We start from the raw sequence: 22196 nt of genomic DNA, 5'->3' as shown, positions 1-22196 counted from the left end.
ACATGCCTTGAAGGTCAATAGAAAACCAAACAAAGCGACAGAAATTATTCTGAGCGAGGATAAACCAAGTGAGGTCACAAATTATAAAACCTTGTTCAAAAGCTTTGGATATGGTCACAAAAATAAAAATACTGAATTACAATTGACTCACTTGTGAAGTTTCATTCAGAAAAAGACACCTGAACACATTATTGAAGAAATCACAACTTTTAGCAACGCCTCCCTCTCCAATTACAATATCCATGTCATATTTGCAAGCTCTTGTACAATCCGGGCAGTAAGTTACCTGTATTAAAAAAAATGCATGTTTCACATTATGCCACATACAAAATCCTAGGACTAAAAGGAACCCAACGTTTCATTTACAAACCTCTAGTAACTTGGGTTGGAAAGAGCTGTCCAACATGACATCTACACCATACATTGCCCTTGATGTTGGACTGTGCATCTCAGGATGAGCAACAGCAGCTGCCTCAAATACTGAACGAATCATTTTCCTTACTCTTGTGTGTATATCCAACCATTTAACTGAAAGAGATACAGAGATGGGAATTTGTATTAATTAGTCATTTCAAATACAGAGACACTAACACTCATCCTAAAAGTGACAGAGGATAAACATGAGGAAGTACCCATTACCTTGATGTTCTTCCTCAAATTCCCTCACAAATTCGCTGGCATTCTTATGATTTATGGTTCCGCGATAGTTCTATAATCCATGAAATGACTTATATTAGAACTTGTTGAGAAGAGGAAAACATTGAAATATCAAATATTTCAATCAAGTTTTCATCTGAATCCCTCTAGTTGCTGAGTAAAATGTTACTCAAGACATACCATAACAGTGAAATGAGTTTCATATTCAAACAAACTACTTCTGGCCAAAGAATATTGGTTGTTGGCAATCCTAACCTGAAAATGAAATATAAAACCTAATTCCGTTAGAATCATTCAAGAGAAAAGAAAAAAAAAAACTTAACAAATTTTCTTCACTCAAAAAAAAGAATAAATGTACCCAGAAACAATCTGACAGGAATATCTCCAGAGGATGCATGCTCCGAACCAGTACTATGTAACGGAGATCAAACTTTTTCCCCTGGAACAATGCGGGCTGTTCAATATACTTCTGGCAAATTTTGGGACCAGTTTCCATGAGCCGGATTATTGCAGGCAAATTATCAGTTACAGTAGTATCAATGGTGCGGGCCATGTTCCAGGGTTTTAAGATCCAAAGATTGTCTAGTCCTTCCCTTTTGCGAATACAATAGTCACCAATAAGTTGAGATAGGTGTGTTTCGAGATTATAAGTAGGCTGCAACCATTGGGGAGATCCATGTGCCTGTAGCAACGTAAACCATCTCATCACCACCCCGAGAAAAAGCTAAGGTTCTAAAAAGCCTCACTTAAAAAAGAAAATAAATGCTCCATGCCAGTGACACAGATCAGTCATTAAATGTTAGTTATAACTACTATCACCTTTTGAATTGTCTCTGCCAAATGATGCTTCATAACAAGACATGCTTCAAAAGGATATTGATTAATGTATTGCTGATCCGTTATTCCAGTAGCTTTCTTCATGTCCTCATCTACCTGCACACTTGTCCATATTATATCTGCCTCTTTTGGTTCATTTGCTGTAGTCATTTAAACATTCAAAAAGAAGGTCAACAATACAAAGTATAACATTTTATACGTGATGCCAACAATGATAAAATCCAAAAGAATTTTCTGACAGCATAAAAAGGTTAAAATCAATAAGTAAATTTGAATTTAGTCTCTTCAAATGAATTGTCAATATGTTCCAAGTCACATTTAACCATTAATTATGAACTGCAGCAAAGAACAGAATAAAAATCGAGAGAAAGCTCAAGCCTGCATGCATTAAACTTACTGATTGCAAACTCGGGATGTGTCAAGTATTCCTCTACGTGAGGTATATCTGTGTAAACAAGCAATGGACGCCCACCATGTCGATGAATACTTTGAGTCCCAGAATACTGAAAGGTGGGAGGCATTAAACTTGTGGACAACAATTTTTGACGGTGCTTCTCATATGCCTGAAAGCAGGAAGGTAATTAGCTCCAAAACTTCCTGATAGTGTGAGATAGATATTTAACCACAAACAGAACCATAATCTATCTTAGCAATAGGAGAAATACACGGATAAAGTAGTTTTCTGGAGTGTGGAACCAGGCAGTAAGCCTGGCAGAACGTTGCTTATCTTCCCCAATACCAAGAAGATAATCGCGTGTGCACTCATCACCTTTCCGAACATTCTGTGTTGGCCATAGAATAGAAAAGCTGGAGAAAATGTGAGAGTTAATACTTTGATCAATTTTAACGCATTACAAATCCAGAGGCCATGCATAAGTCCATGTAATGTGGGGAGAAGAGAATACAGAATTCTCTAACAAAAACCATGTTGGTAATGAACGCGGGATACATCAATACAAGAATCAAAACTTACAAAAGGATCTTTTATCACACCAAAGGCGTTGAATAATATGTGAAGTATAATTATGCAGTAAAGTAGCATATACATTTGTAAAGCATAAAAATACGACTAAATCAAAATACAGATAATAACGAAAATATAGAAGATAACCACCTCACAGCTGATGCTAGATTGCCCTCTGGCATGAACAAAAATGGTGCCACTCTGAAATTTGGCTCATCACTATGCCGCAAAGCTGAACCTAGCTCATCCATCACATACCTGAAAAATATCCAAAAGAATGTGCTGTTCAAGTAAGGTATCATTGGGAAAAACCAACATGATTCATGTGACACTTGAATTTTACTAAACCCAAAAATTTGAGTAGTCAAACATGGATCCAAGGATTCAAGTTGCGTGACAAAAATTAAAGCATAAACCAGACATCCTTGATGAAATAAAACGAAAAATTAGAAAATGCGCTTATTGACCCAAAGAAAACTAGTGCTAAATTAAAATATAGAAAGTAAAACTATATGCAGGTCATACCATACTGGTGTTTCGTCTAACTTTTCTTCATCTGCAAGTCTATATGTCATTACATGTTGCCACATTGCATTTATAATACGATCAGCAAGTGGCTCATCAGGAGTCCATTCAGGAAGACGAGGAAGAAGCATTGAATCAATAACATGCTTTCCTGTTTCCAATATTTTGGATGTATCGATACCATTTAGCTCAGAAATGTTTGGAAGAGATTCCAGAATATCAATGGCCCTTCGTCCCAGTGGACCTGGAATATCAACCTGAAAATTGCTCAAATTATCAAAGGCCAAAACACCATTCATAAAGTTTGTAGACAAAACTAAATAAATAGCAAAGGAAATTTTGAGGGATAATAAAATGTGACAACGAAAATCAAATCTACCTCCAATGAACGCAGGCAAGGGAATCTCTGCAGCAGATCTAACAAGTCACCAACTGAGTTCTGCTCCAATGGATTTCCTTGAATGTTCAAGTACGTAAGAGATGGCAAACAAATGGGTGTAAATGCCTGTGAAAATGGAAAATTCACTAAAACATTTGGAATGAAAAAACAAGCAATGAATTGGTGTAGAATATCAATTATTAACATCTTTAATTCATAAAAACATTCGTTTGGCATCACCTGGGTAAGATATGAAATTCCAAGATTTTTAACTCATACAACCAAATTTTATTCGAGTGAAATAATGCATTAAAGTCCCTTGAGTAATATGACGAAACGCATGCTACAAATAAAAGGATGAAAAAAGCATATAGAAAAATAAGCATAAGAAATTGTTCAACCTTATTCTTTAAATTGTGAATGTTCCTATTTGAAAGGTCAAGAGAAGACACAGTGTGCAGTGAAGTGTGATCAGCATTTACAGGGTTATCCTTTCCGTATATCCCTGCACAAAAGCCCAACGCCCACTCCCCAAAATTGCTTGTGAAACTTGAATTATAAATTTCAAGTTCAGGCAACTCCTTAAGAATCAAACCTGCAAGCTTACCATCACTGGAAGAGAGGTACAGTAATTTAGTTCTCTTTATAACAAGAACACATGGTTCAATTATCAATTTTTAGATATTAGAAAAGTTACCAATTTTTAAGACCTAGGTTATTGTTGAGCCATATTCCTTTGAGATGCTTAAGTTTGATAACTTCCTGAACAACCACTTCGGCACTATTGAGCTTGTTTCCAAGCAGGCTAAGTGCCACTAAATCCTGACACAATGAAACGGGAAGAGAGTGTGAGTATTCAAATTACGAAATGATGACCATAAATGAAAAACAAGAACTGAGATCATAATAGTAATAAAAAAAATTAGAATATATAACATTAAAGTTTATATATCCTGACGTTTACCTGATTAATCAATCTGAAGTGATAATCCATACTTCCATACCATAAAGGAAATAACCACTTTAGGCGTCACAATTCATTAGACAATTTCACCTTCGAATAATTTATGAACTTTCATCATTCCTCTTTTGAACTATAGTAACTGTTCAATACTCTTATAATCAGTTTTTCTTTCCGCTGCCACCTTATTATTTTGTACCCTCGGAACCTTTATTTTCCTCTAATATTTTATTTTTATTTAAAAATGTTTGGAAAAAAAATTACTTCTATGCCCTACAGTCACCCAGAAATCACAATGAAAAAATAACAAACGTTTTTCGGTCAAATATATTACTTGTGAAATACGTCAGCGTCTGTCTTGGAGATCTACCACTTGTTGATTGAAAACTAGAAACTGATATTCCAAAGAATTGGTTGCTCAATTGCAATATTGATTTTGGAATCTTTATATTCTATGGTAATTATATTGAGTGTTGCCCAACAAATAAGTTATATATGACAAAGAATGTGAACTTTCAACTTATGTTTGCCATGAATTTAATTATAATCTTATTGATTAGGGCTGTTTACCCAACAAGTAATTGATGATTATACAATTTAAATAACTCGAACCATTGAATTAAAATCAAATTACTCTCTGACATAAAGGAAAAGAAAGAATGAAATTATATTAATCTTATAACAAGTTTACCTATAGCAATTCACATCTCTCATCTTACGATTTGGATTACCACGAAAATCAATGTAAAAACTGTTTCCTCTAAACAATAATCTACAATTATCAAAGCAGAAAATTTCCATTTTAGATTGCCCTTCTAGCTAGATATATTCTTATCCTTAAAATTTTCTTATGCATCTGCTCACTCTCATATTTTATTTAATATAATTTCTTTCACTCTCTCTCTCTCTCTCTCTTGTTTTATTGTTTTTAAGTGTGTATACATACATATATAAATACATACATATACATGTATAAAATATGATAGGCATTATTAATTTACCAAAGTATTTTCCAAAATGAAAAGGTAAAAAAAGAAAAGAGGGTTACTAACCGGAAACCTAGTTGGCAAGGCTAGAGACACAAGCATAGCATCATCAATGTTAAGCCCTTCAAGCTCCAGCCACCGTAACGTCCCATTTCCTTTCTCCTTTGCCTCACCAACTTCCCTCTCCAAAGTTTCCTCAACACCAAGCTCACCGTTCCCTTCATCTTCACCATCATCTGAACTCACATCAACATCCACACACATCAGAGAACCCATCCTCTCAGACAATCCTGGAACCTCACGCAGCTGCAACACCAAACACCAATGTCGTCAAGACAAACCCTAGAGTAAGGAATGGTAAGAAGAAGAAGAAGAAGAAGAAGAAGAAGACCTGCTTGTATGCGTCGGAGAGTCTGAAAGTCCATGCGTGATCAACGAGGAAGACTTCGGAATCCGTTTCCATCGACACCGATGTGAGAACAAGGCGCCGTTGACGGCCGCCCTCGCATGGCTCGATCTGGAAGTGGTTGCCGCCGTCAAATAACTCGCCGGAGAGCTTCTCGAACAGGCGCCGGTGGAGGCACTCCGGCAATCCCGACGCCACAAGTAGCAGCGCGTGAACTTTCGCGAACTCTTCGTATGTTTCGATTTTTCTATTGGCAGTGCTGGCCATGGCCACCATTGCTGTGTGGCTTGGTGGTGCTACTCTTGCTGCTTGTGCTTGCTCTTTCGTATTCTCACAAACTCGGAGAGAACGGCATTTAATAATTGGGCTGGGCCTGTGGTTCGTAAGCCCAATTTATTTGGTCCGTGCTATTTGCACCCTAAACCCTAAGCATTCCCTACTTTTGTTATATAGAAAATAACACTCTTAAAAGAATACATTAATTAAACGTGGTAAACTAAATAGTTTTACATGAATTAATCATAAACAAATTGGTAAATATTTTTTCAATAATAACTTGATTATTGAAAAAACAATTTTCCGTGATGTAATTTTTTATATAATATGAAAAGTATTTTGATATTAAAGTCTTTATGAGCGTGCACTTACAATTTGATTGTAGAAAATAATGTCTTCTACACCCTAAATTTTCAACTTAATAACTAAGTAAATATTTTACTAATTATTTAAGTGAATATGTTGTTAAGGCATAAATACAGTTCTATAATAAGACATAAGTTTTAATATTTATGTCAAGCTATTAAATGAATAAAAAAACTTATTTTAAATTTAAGAAAATATATTTAAATTTTTATGTTTTATTTATTTATTTCTTAAAGTATATGTTATGTGTAAATAAACATAACATATAGTTAATTCTAAATATCTGATTTATAGATATCCTTTAATCCACATACAGATAAACATTATGAGTCATGAGACTGTGACCCCATCTTATCCTCTCTTTTTTATTAGGGATAACATCAGCGTGGTTATAAGTTTAAGTATATGATTATGAAATGATGTTTAGCTTTTATGAATTAATACAAAGTTTATAGTCAATTATATTTATTAGAATTACATCATAATGATTATCATTTATCTGTTTCAAAATAAATATTGCGATAAAGATGGTAACTTTAATTTTTTTAAATAGGTGAAATAAAAAAAGGAAAAAAAATTAAGGTGATTATCATCAACAAGTACGTATTTTACCTGTCATGTTAACTGATATTAAAATTATGTTTATTAATTGTATCCAAATAAGCTTATCCTAGATATTAAGATGAAGATTTTATTAAAAAAATACTTTTTCTTTGTTCATTGTATCAATATCTTTTATACTATTAACAATATAAAAGTATTCAATAATTAATTAGCTGAAAAGCCCAGCCTTGAAAATGATCATGTATAAAAACAAAATTAAAATGAAAATGTTGTTTTTAACATTTCTGATTTATCATTCACACTTGTTTTCACAGAATTTGTTAAGAATGATCTTTAAAAAAAAATTACCACATTTTAAAAAATATTTTCAAAGTTTTATTAAACATAAGCAACCCTTCTTATTTTCAATCTGTTAATTTTATGGATTGTTTTATGCATCACACTTTATGAACTCTCATCTTAAAAGCAAATTTACTTTTTTGTTATTATAGACTATTTTAACCCTTATTAGAGACTATTATGAACCCTTTTTTGTTCATCTTAAAATATTTTATGTGTTTCCAAGTAAAAATAGAAGTTTAGTTATTGCCTTATTAGTTTCATTTTCCATTTCACAATCATGAAAACATCTAAAAGAGTACACTTTTTCACATGTAGTCAACAAAAGTAAACAAAGAAAATAGCAAATTTTGATTCTTTTTCAAATAACAATATTTCATTTGTTTATAGCATATCCACAAAAATAAGTTTCTTTTTCATTAATAACATGTTTAGTTCTTCACAAATAATAAATTTTCACTACTTTATTAATGCATATAAATACTTTTTAACAAGTGGATGAAATTTAATCCAATTTATATACATTTATCATCACATAGAAAATTATTAAAAAATAAAATAATACATGGGAAATTATACTAAATTCATGAAAAAAATATTTTTATTATAGAAAAAATTAAATAAATACATAGTTAAAACATTAAATCATTTATATTGTTCTAAAAATAATCTTACTAGCAATCACTCCAAGCTAAAAATTTTGTAATGATTTTAAAACGAAAATTAGTCACTATTATAGGACAAAAATCAAGTATATGTCCTGTCTTGTCGCTGCATTATACCTCTTGTGAACCACAACATGAAAAAATACAGTATTTTTATCATCGTCTTTAAACCACTTCATTTTAACATTTTGCTTCTAATAAACAACTAGATAATCCAGAGTAGAATTTAAATCATCTTTTATTTGGCCTCATGAATTAGTAATATATCTAAATCAGATGGAGAAGCATTCAAATCTTGTTATTAAACATTATCTAAATCATAATCCAAAAACATTTTTATTCCATTCTTTTATTAAAACATTATCTAAATCAAATTCCAAAAACATTTTTATTCCATTTTTTTAATGAAACTTTAAGACGTTGTAATTTCTTTTGCAAAAACAACACAGGACAACCAAAAGGAGGAGAATTCCAAGAGCTATTGATGAGAGAATGACAATCCATATAAAACATTCACATTTTTAGAAATTGAAAAGGTAATGGTTTGGAAACTTCAACTAAATGAGAAAGAAAAAGAAGCAAGGGATGATGATCCGAGCATTTTCAGAGTAAACATTAATACAACAAGAATATCAATTCTAAAGAAAAGGAAAATTACAAAAAGCTCTATCAAGTTTTCTATCAATATGATGCATATCTCTTTGAAAGTTTGACCAAGTATAGTAAATTCTGGAAGATGAGTTGTAACAAGCTCATTAAAATTGATTCAATATAGAAACTCAACACAAGAGATTGGACTAGGGGCAACGCCACCCTTCACATCCTCAACACAAAGAACAACATTAAAGTGATTAAGAATACACCAAGACTCGTGAAGATTAACACGAATACACCAAAAAAAGAGCGACAAGCAAATGAAATAAATTGAATAGTACTATCAATAATATCAAACACGAAATCACTTCTACCAAATAACCATAATCTAGCAACCTCAGAAGAAGACTCAAAGACAACCAATAACTTGAAGTTCAAACTAAAAAAATAAAATAAAATAGCATGATAAGAACTAAAAGAAGTCTTTGGTTTAGCTAAGAAAAGAAAAATGGGTGTGTGTTACTAACCAAATTTCGTAGCATATTAAGAGTTTTATCATTAATCAAGCCCCTCAAATTCCAAAATAGACCTTTAAAACTCATGATTGTCTTTTAGAGTTCTTTGTTTTAGATGATTTGACATTAGCTTTCTTTGGAGGTCTTCTCATGCACGGTTTCCTAGTAGTTTGAACTAACACATTATCTTTTTTAGTAGTAGAATCTTCCCACTCTTCCACCACATTAGCTAAATAAATGTTAATTTCAATTCTTTCACAAGTCAAGCTTCCTTGACGCAAAATAATTGAAGATTATTTGAGAAATTTTATGATGTGAATCAATTTGTTGTAAGTCTTGAGAATTATTTTTAATGGGACTAACATCCTCTAGATAAAGAATATCAGACAAGAAATCAAAGTCCGCTAGCATAAAATCAATAGTAATATCAAGATTATTAATATTAACTACTAAGTGAGAAGGTAAACATGATGCTACAAATTGAACTGTAGGAGTAGATTGAGTAATAGATGATACGACAAGAAGTTGCATTGCAACATGCTGAGTCACATCAGGTTATACAACTACATGCTACACCACATTGACAAGTTGCACCATAGTAATAGGTTGTACCATGATAGCATTGTATCATTTCATTAAAAGGTTGTTGAATTACAAAATGTACCACAGGCTTCTCAAGCTGCTCCAACTCAAGTGTTAAGTTTTATAAACCATATAAAACATCAACTACCTCAAAACGATAATATTGTTGGATATATATTTTAAATATTCAATAATATAATATATTCTAAAAATATAAAACAAAAATATTTTATATAAACACATAAATTAGCATTTTATAAAAGTATTTTCACTAAAAAAAATTTGTGCGGAGACCTTCGTTTTTAGACTTCTAAAGAGGATGAAGTGTTACAAGAATAATTTTGTTTTGTAAACATTAAACTTGATAATATATAAAGTCCTTTGGTAAGACAAAACCTTATATACCAAAAAGAAAAAATGCTTAAGGTGATGTCTTGTCATTCCTTGCTCTATCCAAACAAACACAATTACAATTAATTCAATAAAAAAAAATCCCATTCAACATTTTTATAAGAAAATATTTCTTTAAGTCTAGGTTTTTTAATCGCACCAAAGATTCCTGACCATGTTAACATAAATAAATAAATTGACTTCCTTCGTAAAATCAATACCTCCAAAAAATTTAAAATAAAATATATCTTACATATATTTTTATCATCTTTCTAAAAAAAATGCAAAGTTCAAGAATAATAAGTTTCAAATAAGAAACTTCTCCGCACAAGGGGAATAATAATATTTTTACAATTGCTAAGATAAGATATAATTTTTTTTTTGTAATGAATTGTTTGATCAAAATGAAATGATATGTTTGTTTGTGCGAAGTGTTTATTGAATGAAATAAATAGATTTATATTTCTTATATGTTTGTTTAATGTTTTTAAACAAGTGGTTTTTTAGTTATTTTAGTAAACAACGTATTATCCACTTTTTAAGTAAATGATTATTTTAAAAATTGCTTATATTTTATGTTTAAACAAAGTTGTTCAATAATGTTATAACTTTAATTTCCAAATCTAATTTGTTTTTCTTAAAATCCAAATATTTCATCTAATAAAAAAGTTTTATGGCATATTCTACTTTTTCAAAAGTTATTATTTTAAAATTCATTGTGTCCCAATTGTAGCTGTGACAATCTTGAAACCTAAAACTTTAAGTTTGCCAGCTTTGACCCAACTCATCAGCTATGAAACTAACCACAATTCAGGAACTTGAATATCCCTTTGTCTAAGTATTTTCTATCCACAAACCAAACTCATATTTTCATAAATTGGAACAATACTTAGTTTTTTTAGGTGTAGTGACTAAAATAGCTGTTTGTTACTAATAAAGAATTTGTTTAGGTATAAAAAGTAAAAGCTTCTAAAAAGTAAGAGATTAGAAATATATTTATGTTATGTTGACTCGATTGAAAATGTATTTTGTATTCTTAAAATCAAATAATCAATTGGGTAAAATGTATTTTTAATTCCTCAATTGTTCTACAGATTTTTAGTTTTAGTTTTTAATTTAATTTATTAATATTTTTAGTCACTGTTATAAAAAAAGTAACCCCATTAATTATCATGTGACTTGCTAGACAGATTATAAATAAAAGGTGACAATTATATGTGTTTTTTTGGTTATTTATTTTCTTACAAATTCATTTTTAAGTCTATTAACATTTTATTGATAATTTTTAGTTTCTAAACACATTTTTAAGTAGTCTTAATCTTTCAAGAATATTTTTTAACAAAATGAGTCCTCCAACATTTTTTATTCTGTAAAAGATAGAGGAAAACACAAAGTTTAGTGACATGTTTATCTTAACCTTGATATAATTACCATCACCTAATCCTAGCTAAAAACAAAAATGTCTAAAAATTAAAAAAGGAGAAAAAATGGTGTTATCTTAATCATAAAAGTGAAAAGAAAAGTAAAATGGATAGACATATTCATTGTCCTTACTCATGACTCCAGTCATAGCATACCCCACCACACATCTTCCAATACCATCATCAATCCAAAACTGAGTCTTTGGCTTAGAAGCACCATGAAATTGTCCTCTCCTTACCACTAATGCCAATTCTCAAACTTTGAGAAACAAGAAGCACAAACAAGTAATTTTCAACCAATTTTCAAACCACAATTTTTCACTTCTCTCTTTCATTTCAGTTTTCTTACATGTTGCATCACTGCCATATTGGAACATCAAAAGGGGTTTCTTCCTTTTGAACCCTTAGACTTAAAGATTTTTTCTTTTCTTTTCTTATCATTCTTTCGGGGTTTTCATAAGCCCTTGAATCTAGAAGAGAAACATGTCTCCCATGTCAACTATTCCAATTCATAGACCTGAATTTGGGACCTTATTTTTCAATGGGTCTCCAAGCCCTTATAAATGTTTGAGAGTTGCCTCGTCATGGACCATGTGAGTTTCAATTTTCTCTTTTGATTTATTTTATTTTGGGAATATTTTTTTATTGTATGATTCTTAGCTTCTAATGTTTTATGTTTGACATAAACAGGGCCATGGATTCAAAATTTTCTCCGACAAAGAAGAATAGTATTAATAATGATTATAGTATGAAGAAGAAGGAAGAACTCTCTATGCAGCTTTCAACTCCACCCATTTCCAAAGTGGAAATTTTAAACTCCAACGATCTCCAATTTGATCGGTTGCAGCCATCGGATCAAGAATTGGGTCGAGTAAATAGGTTTGAGTTTGGGCAATTTGTTGCACGAGAAGCTGTGCTTGATGAAGAGTATTGGGTATGCTATGATAATTTGTATGACAAAAAAAATAAAGAAAACATGTGAAGTGTCTGTATTTTCATCTATGATTTATGATGCTGGTATCTTTCTCAAATATTTATTTATTTGTTTTGTTTAATTGCATGGTAGACAGCAGCATGGTTGAGAGCAGAAAGTCACTGGGAGAATCGATCATATGAAAGGTATGACTGACACCCATAAGGGAAAGGTCAAATGTTCTTTTATAGACATCTTTTAGTAGTTATAAACACGGAATGTGAAACCGTATTTTGGTTTCACTGGCTTCAGCTTTTACTTTTTGGCATGGTGTGTTGTGTAGCTAAGCATGTTAGCATATTGAGTAACATTTGAATTAGGGACAATTAATCAGATCAACAAGTCCGATGTTGAGCATTTATTTAAAGATAATTGAATATTAGAGGAATAAATCTATCTAACCATAGATTATGGTGGATCTAAATTTTTTGCTTTTGTTCAAAATAGATGATGAGTGCAAATGATTTTCCTTCTGTTTTATCCAGATATGTTGATAACTTCAAAAGGAAATTTGCTGAGCAGGTAGGAGTTGATATAACTGCTGTGTATGTACTGTATAACTAGAGTGTAGTTCTTAGAAAATCTCAACAGGACTTCCTATTGTTTAGGAATTTCATGCATTAAAGAGACGGTGCAAGGTGCAAAACGGTGATAGCTGCGCATGCATCATCACGGTAAATCAACCTCATCTTAGATTCTGGTTTAGTTTAGAATTCAGGTTATAATATATACTTGAAAGCTCTGATTTAATGACTAAAATGAGAAGAAACCTGTTAGATTACAAATAGTTTGATGGTTGATTGTCCTTAATGTTTCAACTTATGGTGTTTGGAGTCAAGTTTAACAGGTGAGGAAGGAGCAGAAGAATGCAAAACACTCAATATTAAAAAGTGTTGTAGGAACCCTTGATTTGAACATCCGATATTTGCTTCAAGGGGAGACTTACCCTGGGGTATTGCACATTCTATCTCATTTTGTTGCTTTGTCTACTTGACTAGTGGTGTTGATGCATTGTGCAACTTGATTATTTCTTCAGGAACGGGTAAAGGCTCCCCTTTTTTGCTGCATCAACAGAACACCACCAAGCAGATATGGTTACATTGCAAACTTGTGCGTTATCAAATCAGCTCGGCGCCAGGGAATTGCAAGCAACATGTTGTCATTTGCTATTGGAGCTGCAAAATCTAATGGTAATACAATCAAACATTTTTGTGAGAGTAGCTTTCATTTGTCTGATGTAATTCACAAAAAGTGACTGAAAGTTCGCAATTCCTGGATTCATTTAGCAGGTGTGACACAGGTATATGTGCATGTGGACAAAAATAATAGTCCTGCACAAATATTGTACCAAAAGATGGGTTTTGAGGTAATATTGCTAGTTCATGTGCATTTTCCACCGTCTACATTGGATCGAATAAGTCACTAATGTGGTCCTCAAAACATTAACCTATCCCAATTAACTTCTAAAGTAATGGAACTATATAGGTTATAAGAAACAATTGGTTGATAGCTGGGTTTCTTAGTATATTGTCAAGGATTCTATGTCTGACTATGTATGAAAAGACTTTGTTTAAAGAGATAAGGTTCACTTTTGTTATCTCTGCATCTAAAAAGGAATTAGCTTCCAACTACGAGTCTAGGATATCCTTGGTTCAACAAATAAGAAACATTGTATAAGTTATTCTCCAATTATTAAATATCTGAGTTTAGCCTGCATTTTGATATATTTACTTATAGACTCAATTTTGATGGATTTCTTAATATTTGAAAAACTACTTTGAGGATTACTTATGTAATCTCTTACATTTAGGACAATTTAGGAGAGAGGATATTCTTATAAGGATGAAATTGATGGTTCATTCATGATGTATTTTTTCTACTTGTGAGAAGCAATAACTGGCAGTTTCCATGCTCTTCTCAGATGGTTGAAATGGCAAACTCCCAGTTGGTGGAACAAACATACTTACTGCGATTACAGACCTAAAATACTAAGGATAGCTTCGGAAAAGTTGTGAATTTCAGAATTTAAGTAGATAATGTAACCATCATAGAGCTGTAAGATGTAAATGCATGTAGGTGTCCATGTTTGTACCTAACTAAGGTAACAAATTTCGATTATTTATCCCTCTTCATTTTCAATGTGTGGATATTTAATTCTGTAGCTTGTATAGGTATCATATATTCTTCCTGAAATTATATGTATTGAAGAAAAATAAATTTGGGGGTAATTTAAAAAACAAACTCAGATGTATTGGATTTGAAAAGGGTGAAGTTATTTCTTATTGCAACATTATCAGTCTCTACCTCTTTCGTTTAAAATTTAATTTTGTGGTTAAAAGTTTGCTTCTCTATTGAAGTGTATTCCTTTATGCTGATTTACTTAATTTATGCCTCGAAGAAGTGTTACCATCTGTATAAACTACTTTTGTCTCCCTCTGAGAAGTTATTTTTGTGGTTGTGTGTGTGTATATGAATCACGTCCCACGGTACGAACTGCAAATAATACAATAGACAAGTGAGGTTAAGAGGACAAAAACAAATGAAAGGGTAAAGTTTGAAGACAAAAGAGAATGATCAGGAAAGGTCGAGTTTTAAAAGACTGAGAAAGGAAATGAAGAGTTGGAGTTCTGGAATAAAGAATGAAATGAAGGATGATGGATAGGGTGTGTGAATTTAGCTCACTTTATTCCCCACCTTAGAATAGGATAGAGGTGAATAGGAGTTTAAAAGAGAAAATATTAAAATTTAACATTTATGATTTTATCAGATAAGGTAAACGGAGCACAGTAGCTCATCCATTTTTTATAATTTTAATTTGTATATAATTCTAAATAATTTGAGTATTAAATTATTGATTATATTTTAATTTAAACATTACATAAATATATTACTCAATATCGAAGATGGGGTATTGTATTTTGAGTCTAAGTATAGACTTTCTTGCTTCCGTTGTAAAAGGTCAGGTGAAGTGATCGAAATAGATGTTTTCCATGAAACCTTTATGTCTAGATTTTTTAAAATTTGAAATGAACTTTTAATGATGCAACGAGAGAGCCTTTGTATTTGACAATTCGCGAATTTGCAAAATGCATAAGGCTGAAAATTAAATATTAAATATTGAACATTAGTTAAGGATTTAACAGATATACAGATAATGTCATGCCACTAGCAGAACGTGGACTGATGATGAAAACAATCCTGAGAAACGGTAATGCTCCACGAACTCCGGGCACTTACATTAGATGCAAATCTTCCACTCCAGTCTCAAAACTATATAGGCTTGGCAAAAAAGATCTACTTGAAATATCTTCGTAGGCTTAGTTATGATATAATATGTCTGCCACTATATATTTTGATTTTGATACTAATTTTATACCAAATCCCAAGTGACTGATGAATAATTCAAAGCACCCTGATGAGGATCTGGAACTTTGACATGTTCTAAAACCGGAGACATTTTTAAACCAATTATCTGCATCTGTAGGTTTGAGTGACCATTAAGAAATGCATCTGTTACCTGCAAAAATGCAAAAAGCATTTCTTTATAAAAACCCACGTGAAAGATGAATAGTGAACTAGAAAATTTATACGTCCACATACAAATTTATCAGTGATATATATATACCTGAGTCAATCCAAAAAGTTTGAGTAACCTCAGGGCCAAGCAGCTATCCACAATCAAACCCAGTGCATTGTCTGTCAAATTTCTGCACCAAGATAAATCTAGAGAGTGCAGATTTTTCGCATGGTTTGCAAGTGATAAGGTTGTGTGGTAACCAACCTGTATCAAACAAATGAGGCATTCAGAATGCAGAACTTAGACTGACAACAGAACCCAAATATGCATTTACGAACACTAGCATTGAATAAGAAAAAAAAATGATATTTTGATGATAAATCATGTAAGTTCTGCAGACTACTGCTAAAGCTCAAAAATAGGTTTGTTATTTTTAATAATCACAGCACCTCTTCCAGCACGTCGCAATGTTCGAGAACTATTGGTATGAACAAGCCTAACTGTCTATATAAAATCATTGAGATCCAGAAGACAAAGTACCTTCTTGATGTTATTAAGTGACAGTTCCTTCAGGGACCCTCCTGTGGTTTCCACAAATGCAGCAAGTGCTTCATCACTACAACAAAATCCAGAGTATTATTCGATCCCAACGAGAACCATCCAAGCATACCATACATGACAATACCAAGGAATAATTAATCTCCAATACAGAATATCATGGAGCAATGGAAATGAATATACAAAACATAGTACTGAACATGTGATAATCTACTTGTTACAAAAGATATCCTAAGAGAGTAATGCCCACAAACTGCAGTAACTTATTTTTAAAATATATCTGCAATTAGGTTAGTTATTACTTTTACATGTTTCATTATTATTTTCTATTAACTGTCACCCAGCCGGTACACTTCAATTGTTCCCTATGCCTAGTATAGGTTTCCCCACATGGAACTTTTTACTTTTAATTAGTTTTTGTTTACGGGAGATTTGAGTCCACCACCTATCCCCTTCCTCCCTTCCACTTTTACTACCAAGCCTACTTTATAGCTCCACATTTTCCACGTGGATGGCTTACCTGTTCTGTATACCAGTGAATCTACCTTATTTACATCAGAATACAAAATGAAATATTTGTAACCAATACTTATATAAAGTAGGGAATCGGTCAACAAAAGAGAATTGTTTTTCAACACAGGTAATGTTGAAATTTCAATTTCTGGGAAACAAAACAACGCTTCAGAGCATTGGAACAAAGACAATCATTAAAAATTCAAAACTACTTAAACTTGATTCTTGCATGGACGAGACTGATCATAGACAAACAAGCAGGTGCACACAATCAAAAGTGAGTGTAGCACAAGTCTCTTGTGGCAAGGAACTATAGAAAATGGAGCATAGAAAAAACACCTGAATGGATTTCGGCAAAGCTTCAGGGTATGAAGTACGCGGCAACTATTGGTAAGATATCCAACGGATAAATCTGTTAATCTGTTCAGGTTCATAAGATCAAGCACCTGCAATCCCGGACAATGCTCAACAATAACTTTGATTGATGAATCGGTCAAGTTTCTGCACATTAGAAACATAAATCAACGGACAAAACTTTTGAAAATTAAAAAAAAAGGGAATTGCTATATCAGAAAAATGCGTGCCATTTCAAATATAGAACTAACTGGATTCCCATTTCAACCATGTCCAAAGAATGATTAACAAGTTTTGGAAACTTGATCAATTAACCAAAACTAACATCACATTCCGATTTGGTTTAATTTTTTCTTTAACAAGAAATTTGATCACCTACCATTCTAAAATAAAATTTCAATGAAAAATACTAGAACGTCTTAAGCAGACTCCTGACATGAAACAGATAGCTATAGTGATACTTACATACAGTCCTTCAAAACAAGCTCTTTCATGTTTTGGCCACGTGCAACAATGTAATTCTTGACAAATTCATCACACACAGTTTGAATACCAGCCACTGACAACACTTCTAAATGTTCAAGCTCAATTAGTGCTGGCACGATTAGTGCAGCATCAATGCATTGGCAATCATCAAGGAACAACTCTTTCAGAAGATGTCTTAATGATTCAGCCAAAATATATATACTAGCAGATGTGAGAAGGGAGCACTGGCTGAGATTTATCGATCTAAGAGCAGGAGCTGAAGAAACGAGCGCACGTAAACCTCCATCTGAAAGTCGGCATGCACCACGGAGTGATAGAGTAGTTAATCTAACCAAATTCCTAGGTGACCGTGCCAAAGTCGCAACTACTACAAAATCAGGCAAACATCGCCCACACTGGTCAAGTTGCAGTACCTACAACACAAGTAAATAAACAACTAGATGTTGGTTAATATAGGATTTGAAAAACAAAACCCGACAACGAAGCTAATCAATTTTCAAAAAGAAAACAAGAAATTTAAAGAAAAAAGTGTTAGCCCGAAAATACACAATTAAAATTGAGCACAGCAAGAAAAAAACTTATATAGGAAACAAAACAAGTCAAACAAATAACAAAGGTGAATTACATGTACCAAATGACACCAAAAACCCTATCATAATATTACAAACCATGTTTATTGACAAACTATCTACATGTATATCTTTCCTTAAGAATTGCATAATATCTGTCCCAATCTCTATATCTCAGGCAATCCAGTTCTTCACACATGCTCAAATCACCTAGGACAAGTTACTACCATCTTCTACATTAGTTTCTACCCGAACTCTATCCTTAATGCATTCATTCTTAAACCCTTCTCGTCTGATATATCCATTCATCTAACACAGCACAATCAAAATATACAAGTGTATCATACAATTTTAATGAAGATTTCAAAAGGAAAGCAAAAATATTAGACATTCTGCGGTTAAATTCAAATCATATGACCTAATTTAGATTCTCCAGAACAATAGTAATATATATTAGTACTAGCTTCAGGACACTGTCACCTCATCCTCGCTTTTACGTCTACGTCGAAGAAGTGATTGCTTAACATGTTAACTAATATAGAAAAGAAATTCAAATACATGTAATAGTACTGGTACCAGTAACAAACACGGGCACATAAAGGGGTAAACAATTTCAGCCACTAAATCAAAATCAAAATCCAGCAAAGGAAAATTAGTTAAATTACACACACATAAAGTCCATTCAGTAGAAAAAAATGAACATACAGTAGACAATGCAGTCCATAGGATCATACAATGAACTGAATGCTGTAAAGCAAAATACAGGTACCGTTCAATCAGATTTCTCTTATCATACAACCATCTTAAATAATATTATCTTACCTTAAATATCAACCCACAGACCTCCAACAAGAATAGAAACAAGAAAGCCAGTTAACTTCATGATAATCATATAAAATCCAATTCTCAAGTTTCATATGCACCAAAAATAGCAAGTAATACGAAAAGCCATCAGATAACTTAGACCACATACCAACAAATTCTCCGTGTTACACATTCGAAAACACTCCGTAAACTGTTCCTCAGTCAACCACGAGCAGTCCCTTAACCGAATCTCCGTGGGAGTTCCACGCACAAGAAGCTCCAGAAAGTGACCGTTAATTCTCCTCGAGTCACAGAGCAACTGACTAAGCCGGTGCCTCAGCGCATCAGGCACACTCTCGAGCGATGCAATCGCGTCCACATTCTTCACAAGAATCTTAAAGCACATATCTTGCAACGAAGGAACCGATAAAATGCCCAAATCCCCTTTCTTCGCATTGGGAACCCACTTAATAGATTCACACAAGTTCGTCTGCGAACTTGTTTGAGCGTTCTGAACATTCATCCCTCGGTCTCTGATGATTTTCATAGCCGTGGAGAAAGGACCGGGCCAGTCCTCAATTTCCTCACGCGCCGCTTCGGGAACCGGCGGCAACCGGTCACCATCTTCCTCTTCCGGTGCGAAGAACGCAAACCGTGACGCGTTTTCCCGCGCAATGTCGTGAAAGCGCTCCATATGATCGTTCCTCCTCAAACCGGAACGGCGCTCCGTTGCATTGGAGTTTCTAGAACGCTCTCGAACTCGCGCAGGTGCATTATTCACACAGGAGTTCTCCGTTCTGGATTCCGGTGTTGTCACGTCACCATCAACCGCCACTGCCACACCACCATCGTCGTCGTCATCATTATCAGCATCATCATCATCTGCGTTAATAACTTGTTCTCTGGAATAGAAATTGAGTGTTCTCTTTAAAGTCTTCTTTCCCGACCTTAAGTAGAGAAACTCCTCGTGTTCGAAACCGGTTGAGTCTCTATTGCGCTTCCGGCTCCGGGTGGAAACCCCAACACCGGAATCATCTGCTACAACATTGACATTGACGGCTGAGTTTTCCGTAGTTGTAGTTTCTGGCGCGGTGACATTGACATCAACCGCCACTGCAACATGATCAGTTTCATCGTTTGCGTCATTGCCTTGTTCCTCTGCGTCGTCTGTCATCGCTCTCTTGAGAACCCTCTTTCCCGATCTTAAGTTGAGAAAGGTCTGGCGGTTGGAGGCGGCGGAAACCCTAGCGGCGGGGGAGGCGTCGGAGAGAGAGGCGAGACGGAGGCTGCGGCGGGGGAAAGGGAGAGAGGTAGAAACGGATGAAGGTTCGTGGGTTTTTGCCGGCGTGAGTGGGTGGATGGCGTCGGCTTTAGAGGGGTTCGGAGTGGTTTTGGTCTGAACCATTTTGATGAGAAATACGAAGCACTAAATACGATGATAGGATTAGGAAGTGGAAATGAAGTGACTGAAAATCTGTGTGAGGAAGATCCAGAGAAAGTGGTTGGAGCAGAGTGAGAGGGAAAAGGAAGAGATTTGGAGGGAAAACGGTGCTGTCTGTGTGAGAGAGGCTATTTATTCTGCAACCAGAACGTTGGTGGGCCCCGCAGTAACATAGAGAAGACTTTTCCCAAACTTCTCTCACACACCACTTCACCGGGGTTCACGTTACATTTTCCCGCCAACCCATACCAGTCTTTATATTTTCTCTTTCTTCTTTAATTACAAAAATTATAATTACTCACTCTTTCTTTTTTTCAAATTTTCTAATGAATTATAATATTCCTTTGTAAAGCACTCGAAAATTTATGGAATTTGACAGTTTTCAACTAATATTTTTCTATATTTTTTCATGTTAATCTACTTCTTTAATGATTTGACACTTTTTAATTAAGATCACGTCAATGGATGTCAGTGATTTAACTATCATTTTTTTCTCGATTATAGCTTAGTTGTTAGTTTTAAGCAATTGCAATAAAATAATATATTTATTATATTAGAAATAAAAATGCTATGACCATTTTTCAGTAAATGTGTTTTAGTTTTAATGATATAAAGTCTAGTTTTAGAACTACTGTTTCCAATATTATTATTTTAGGAGCTTAAGTTATAGTTTCTTACAACCGTCATGTTCATAAATCAATTTGGTCTACTGCCTTCATTTAATTTTGAGAGTTGTAGAAGGGTTTTAGGTTTAAAATTCTTCTTAGGTTATGGATATTGTCAAAAGTCTTTGAAGACTTTTTTCTTTTAAATTCTTTTTCAGGATATTTTTCTTTTCTCACTCATTTATCCATTTCTTTAAAATAGCTTATATTATACCAAAGATATTAAAATTGATTTATTATAATAAATAACGTGTAATTTAAAACATTAAAAATTTATTTTGTGTTCTTTGATGTGCCAACCCATCGTCTCTGACAAGTAGAGACTATCTTCATCGTTTCATTTTAATTATGAAAGAATAGAAGTAAGAACAAGTCAAAACACAATGTACTGACACTTTTTTTTTCACCCTTGTGATATGTCTAAAATTTATGTAAAATATTAGAGAAAATAACTCTTTCCTTTCTCAACTCAAGCCGTTATTTCCATGATTTTATAGTGTCTAAAATATTTAAACAAATATTTAAAAAAATTACAAAAATCAACTAAGTTGTTGGTTTGATTTGATGGTAATTTTTTCTATGCAAATGAACACAATCATAGGATGAATCAAAGCCATACGAGCCATACGAATTGGTCATGTATAAATTAATATAAGAGACTAAAATTCTATGTTAAATATATTAGGACTTGTTATTTTGAAATGATGAATTTTGGAAAGAGTAAGTAAATGGGTTTTTGATAGAATTTGGTGAATTTGGAGACAACATTTATATTATTTCTTTTAGAAAATTTTGAAATAAATGAGTGAACAAATTCAGTCATGCGAACACACGCCCAGTGTTTCTTTTTTCCTCTTTAGATATAATTTATATTGTTATCCAACTTTAA

At 33.1% G+C, this 22196-nt stretch overlaps 3 protein-coding genes across 4 annotated transcripts; 1 reads left to right on the top strand and 2 right to left on the bottom strand.

The window, feature by feature from the left end:
* Positions 1-60: 60 nt before the first annotated feature.
* On the bottom strand, positions 61-6104 carry LOC108331659 (uncharacterized). Its single transcript, XM_017566502.2, has 15 exons — positions 5701-6104; positions 5376-5615; positions 4060-4184; positions 3764-3974; positions 3363-3488; positions 2984-3240; positions 2609-2716; positions 2160-2301; positions 1892-2057; positions 1477-1634; positions 1016-1339; positions 838-912; positions 640-709; positions 371-528; positions 61-286 (listed from the first exon to the last, which is right to left on the bottom strand). Exons 1-15 carry the CDS (start codon positions 5989-5991, stop codon positions 137-139), a joined length of 2601 nt encoding a protein of 866 aa, XP_017421991.1. The 5' UTR covers positions 5992-6104; the 3' UTR covers positions 61-136.
* Positions 6105-11573: 5469 nt separating this feature from the next.
* On the top strand, positions 11574-14693 carry LOC108330648 (uncharacterized). 2 transcript variants are annotated; one of them, XM_017565145.2, is made up of 9 exons: positions 11574-12020; positions 12118-12361; positions 12494-12546; positions 12886-12922; positions 13009-13074; positions 13248-13352; positions 13437-13590; positions 13690-13766; positions 14322-14693. In XM_017565145.2, exons 1-9 carry the CDS (start codon positions 11911-11913, stop codon positions 14382-14384), a joined length of 909 nt encoding a protein of 302 aa, XP_017420634.1. In that variant the 5' UTR covers positions 11574-11910; the 3' UTR covers positions 14385-14693. The 2 variants fall into 2 exon arrangements, with proteins under 2 accessions (XP_017420634.1, XP_017420633.1); XM_017565144.2 differs by having other exon boundaries at positions 13687-13766.
* A 798-nt stretch (positions 14694-15491) lies between these two features.
* On the bottom strand, positions 15492-20984 carry LOC108329875 (uncharacterized). Its single transcript, XM_017564238.2, has 6 exons — positions 19371-20984; positions 17808-18241; positions 17328-17489; positions 16458-16533; positions 16026-16181; positions 15492-15917 (listed from the first exon to the last, which is right to left on the bottom strand). The coding sequence occupies exons 1-6, from the start codon at positions 20604-20606 to the stop codon at positions 15771-15773; spliced, it is 2211 nt and encodes a 736-aa protein (XP_017419727.1). The 5' UTR covers positions 20607-20984; the 3' UTR covers positions 15492-15770.
* Positions 20985-22196: the final 1212 nt, after the last annotated feature.

Source organism: Vigna angularis, chromosome 4, assembly GCF_016808095.1.
Source record: "Vigna angularis cultivar LongXiaoDou No.4 chromosome 4, ASM1680809v1, whole genome shotgun sequence".
NCBI classification, from domain to species: Eukaryota; Viridiplantae; Streptophyta; class Magnoliopsida; order Fabales; family Fabaceae; genus Vigna; species Vigna angularis.
The sequence above is the reverse complement of the archived record's forward strand: the minus strand, read 5'-3'. Positions and strand labels throughout refer to the sequence as shown.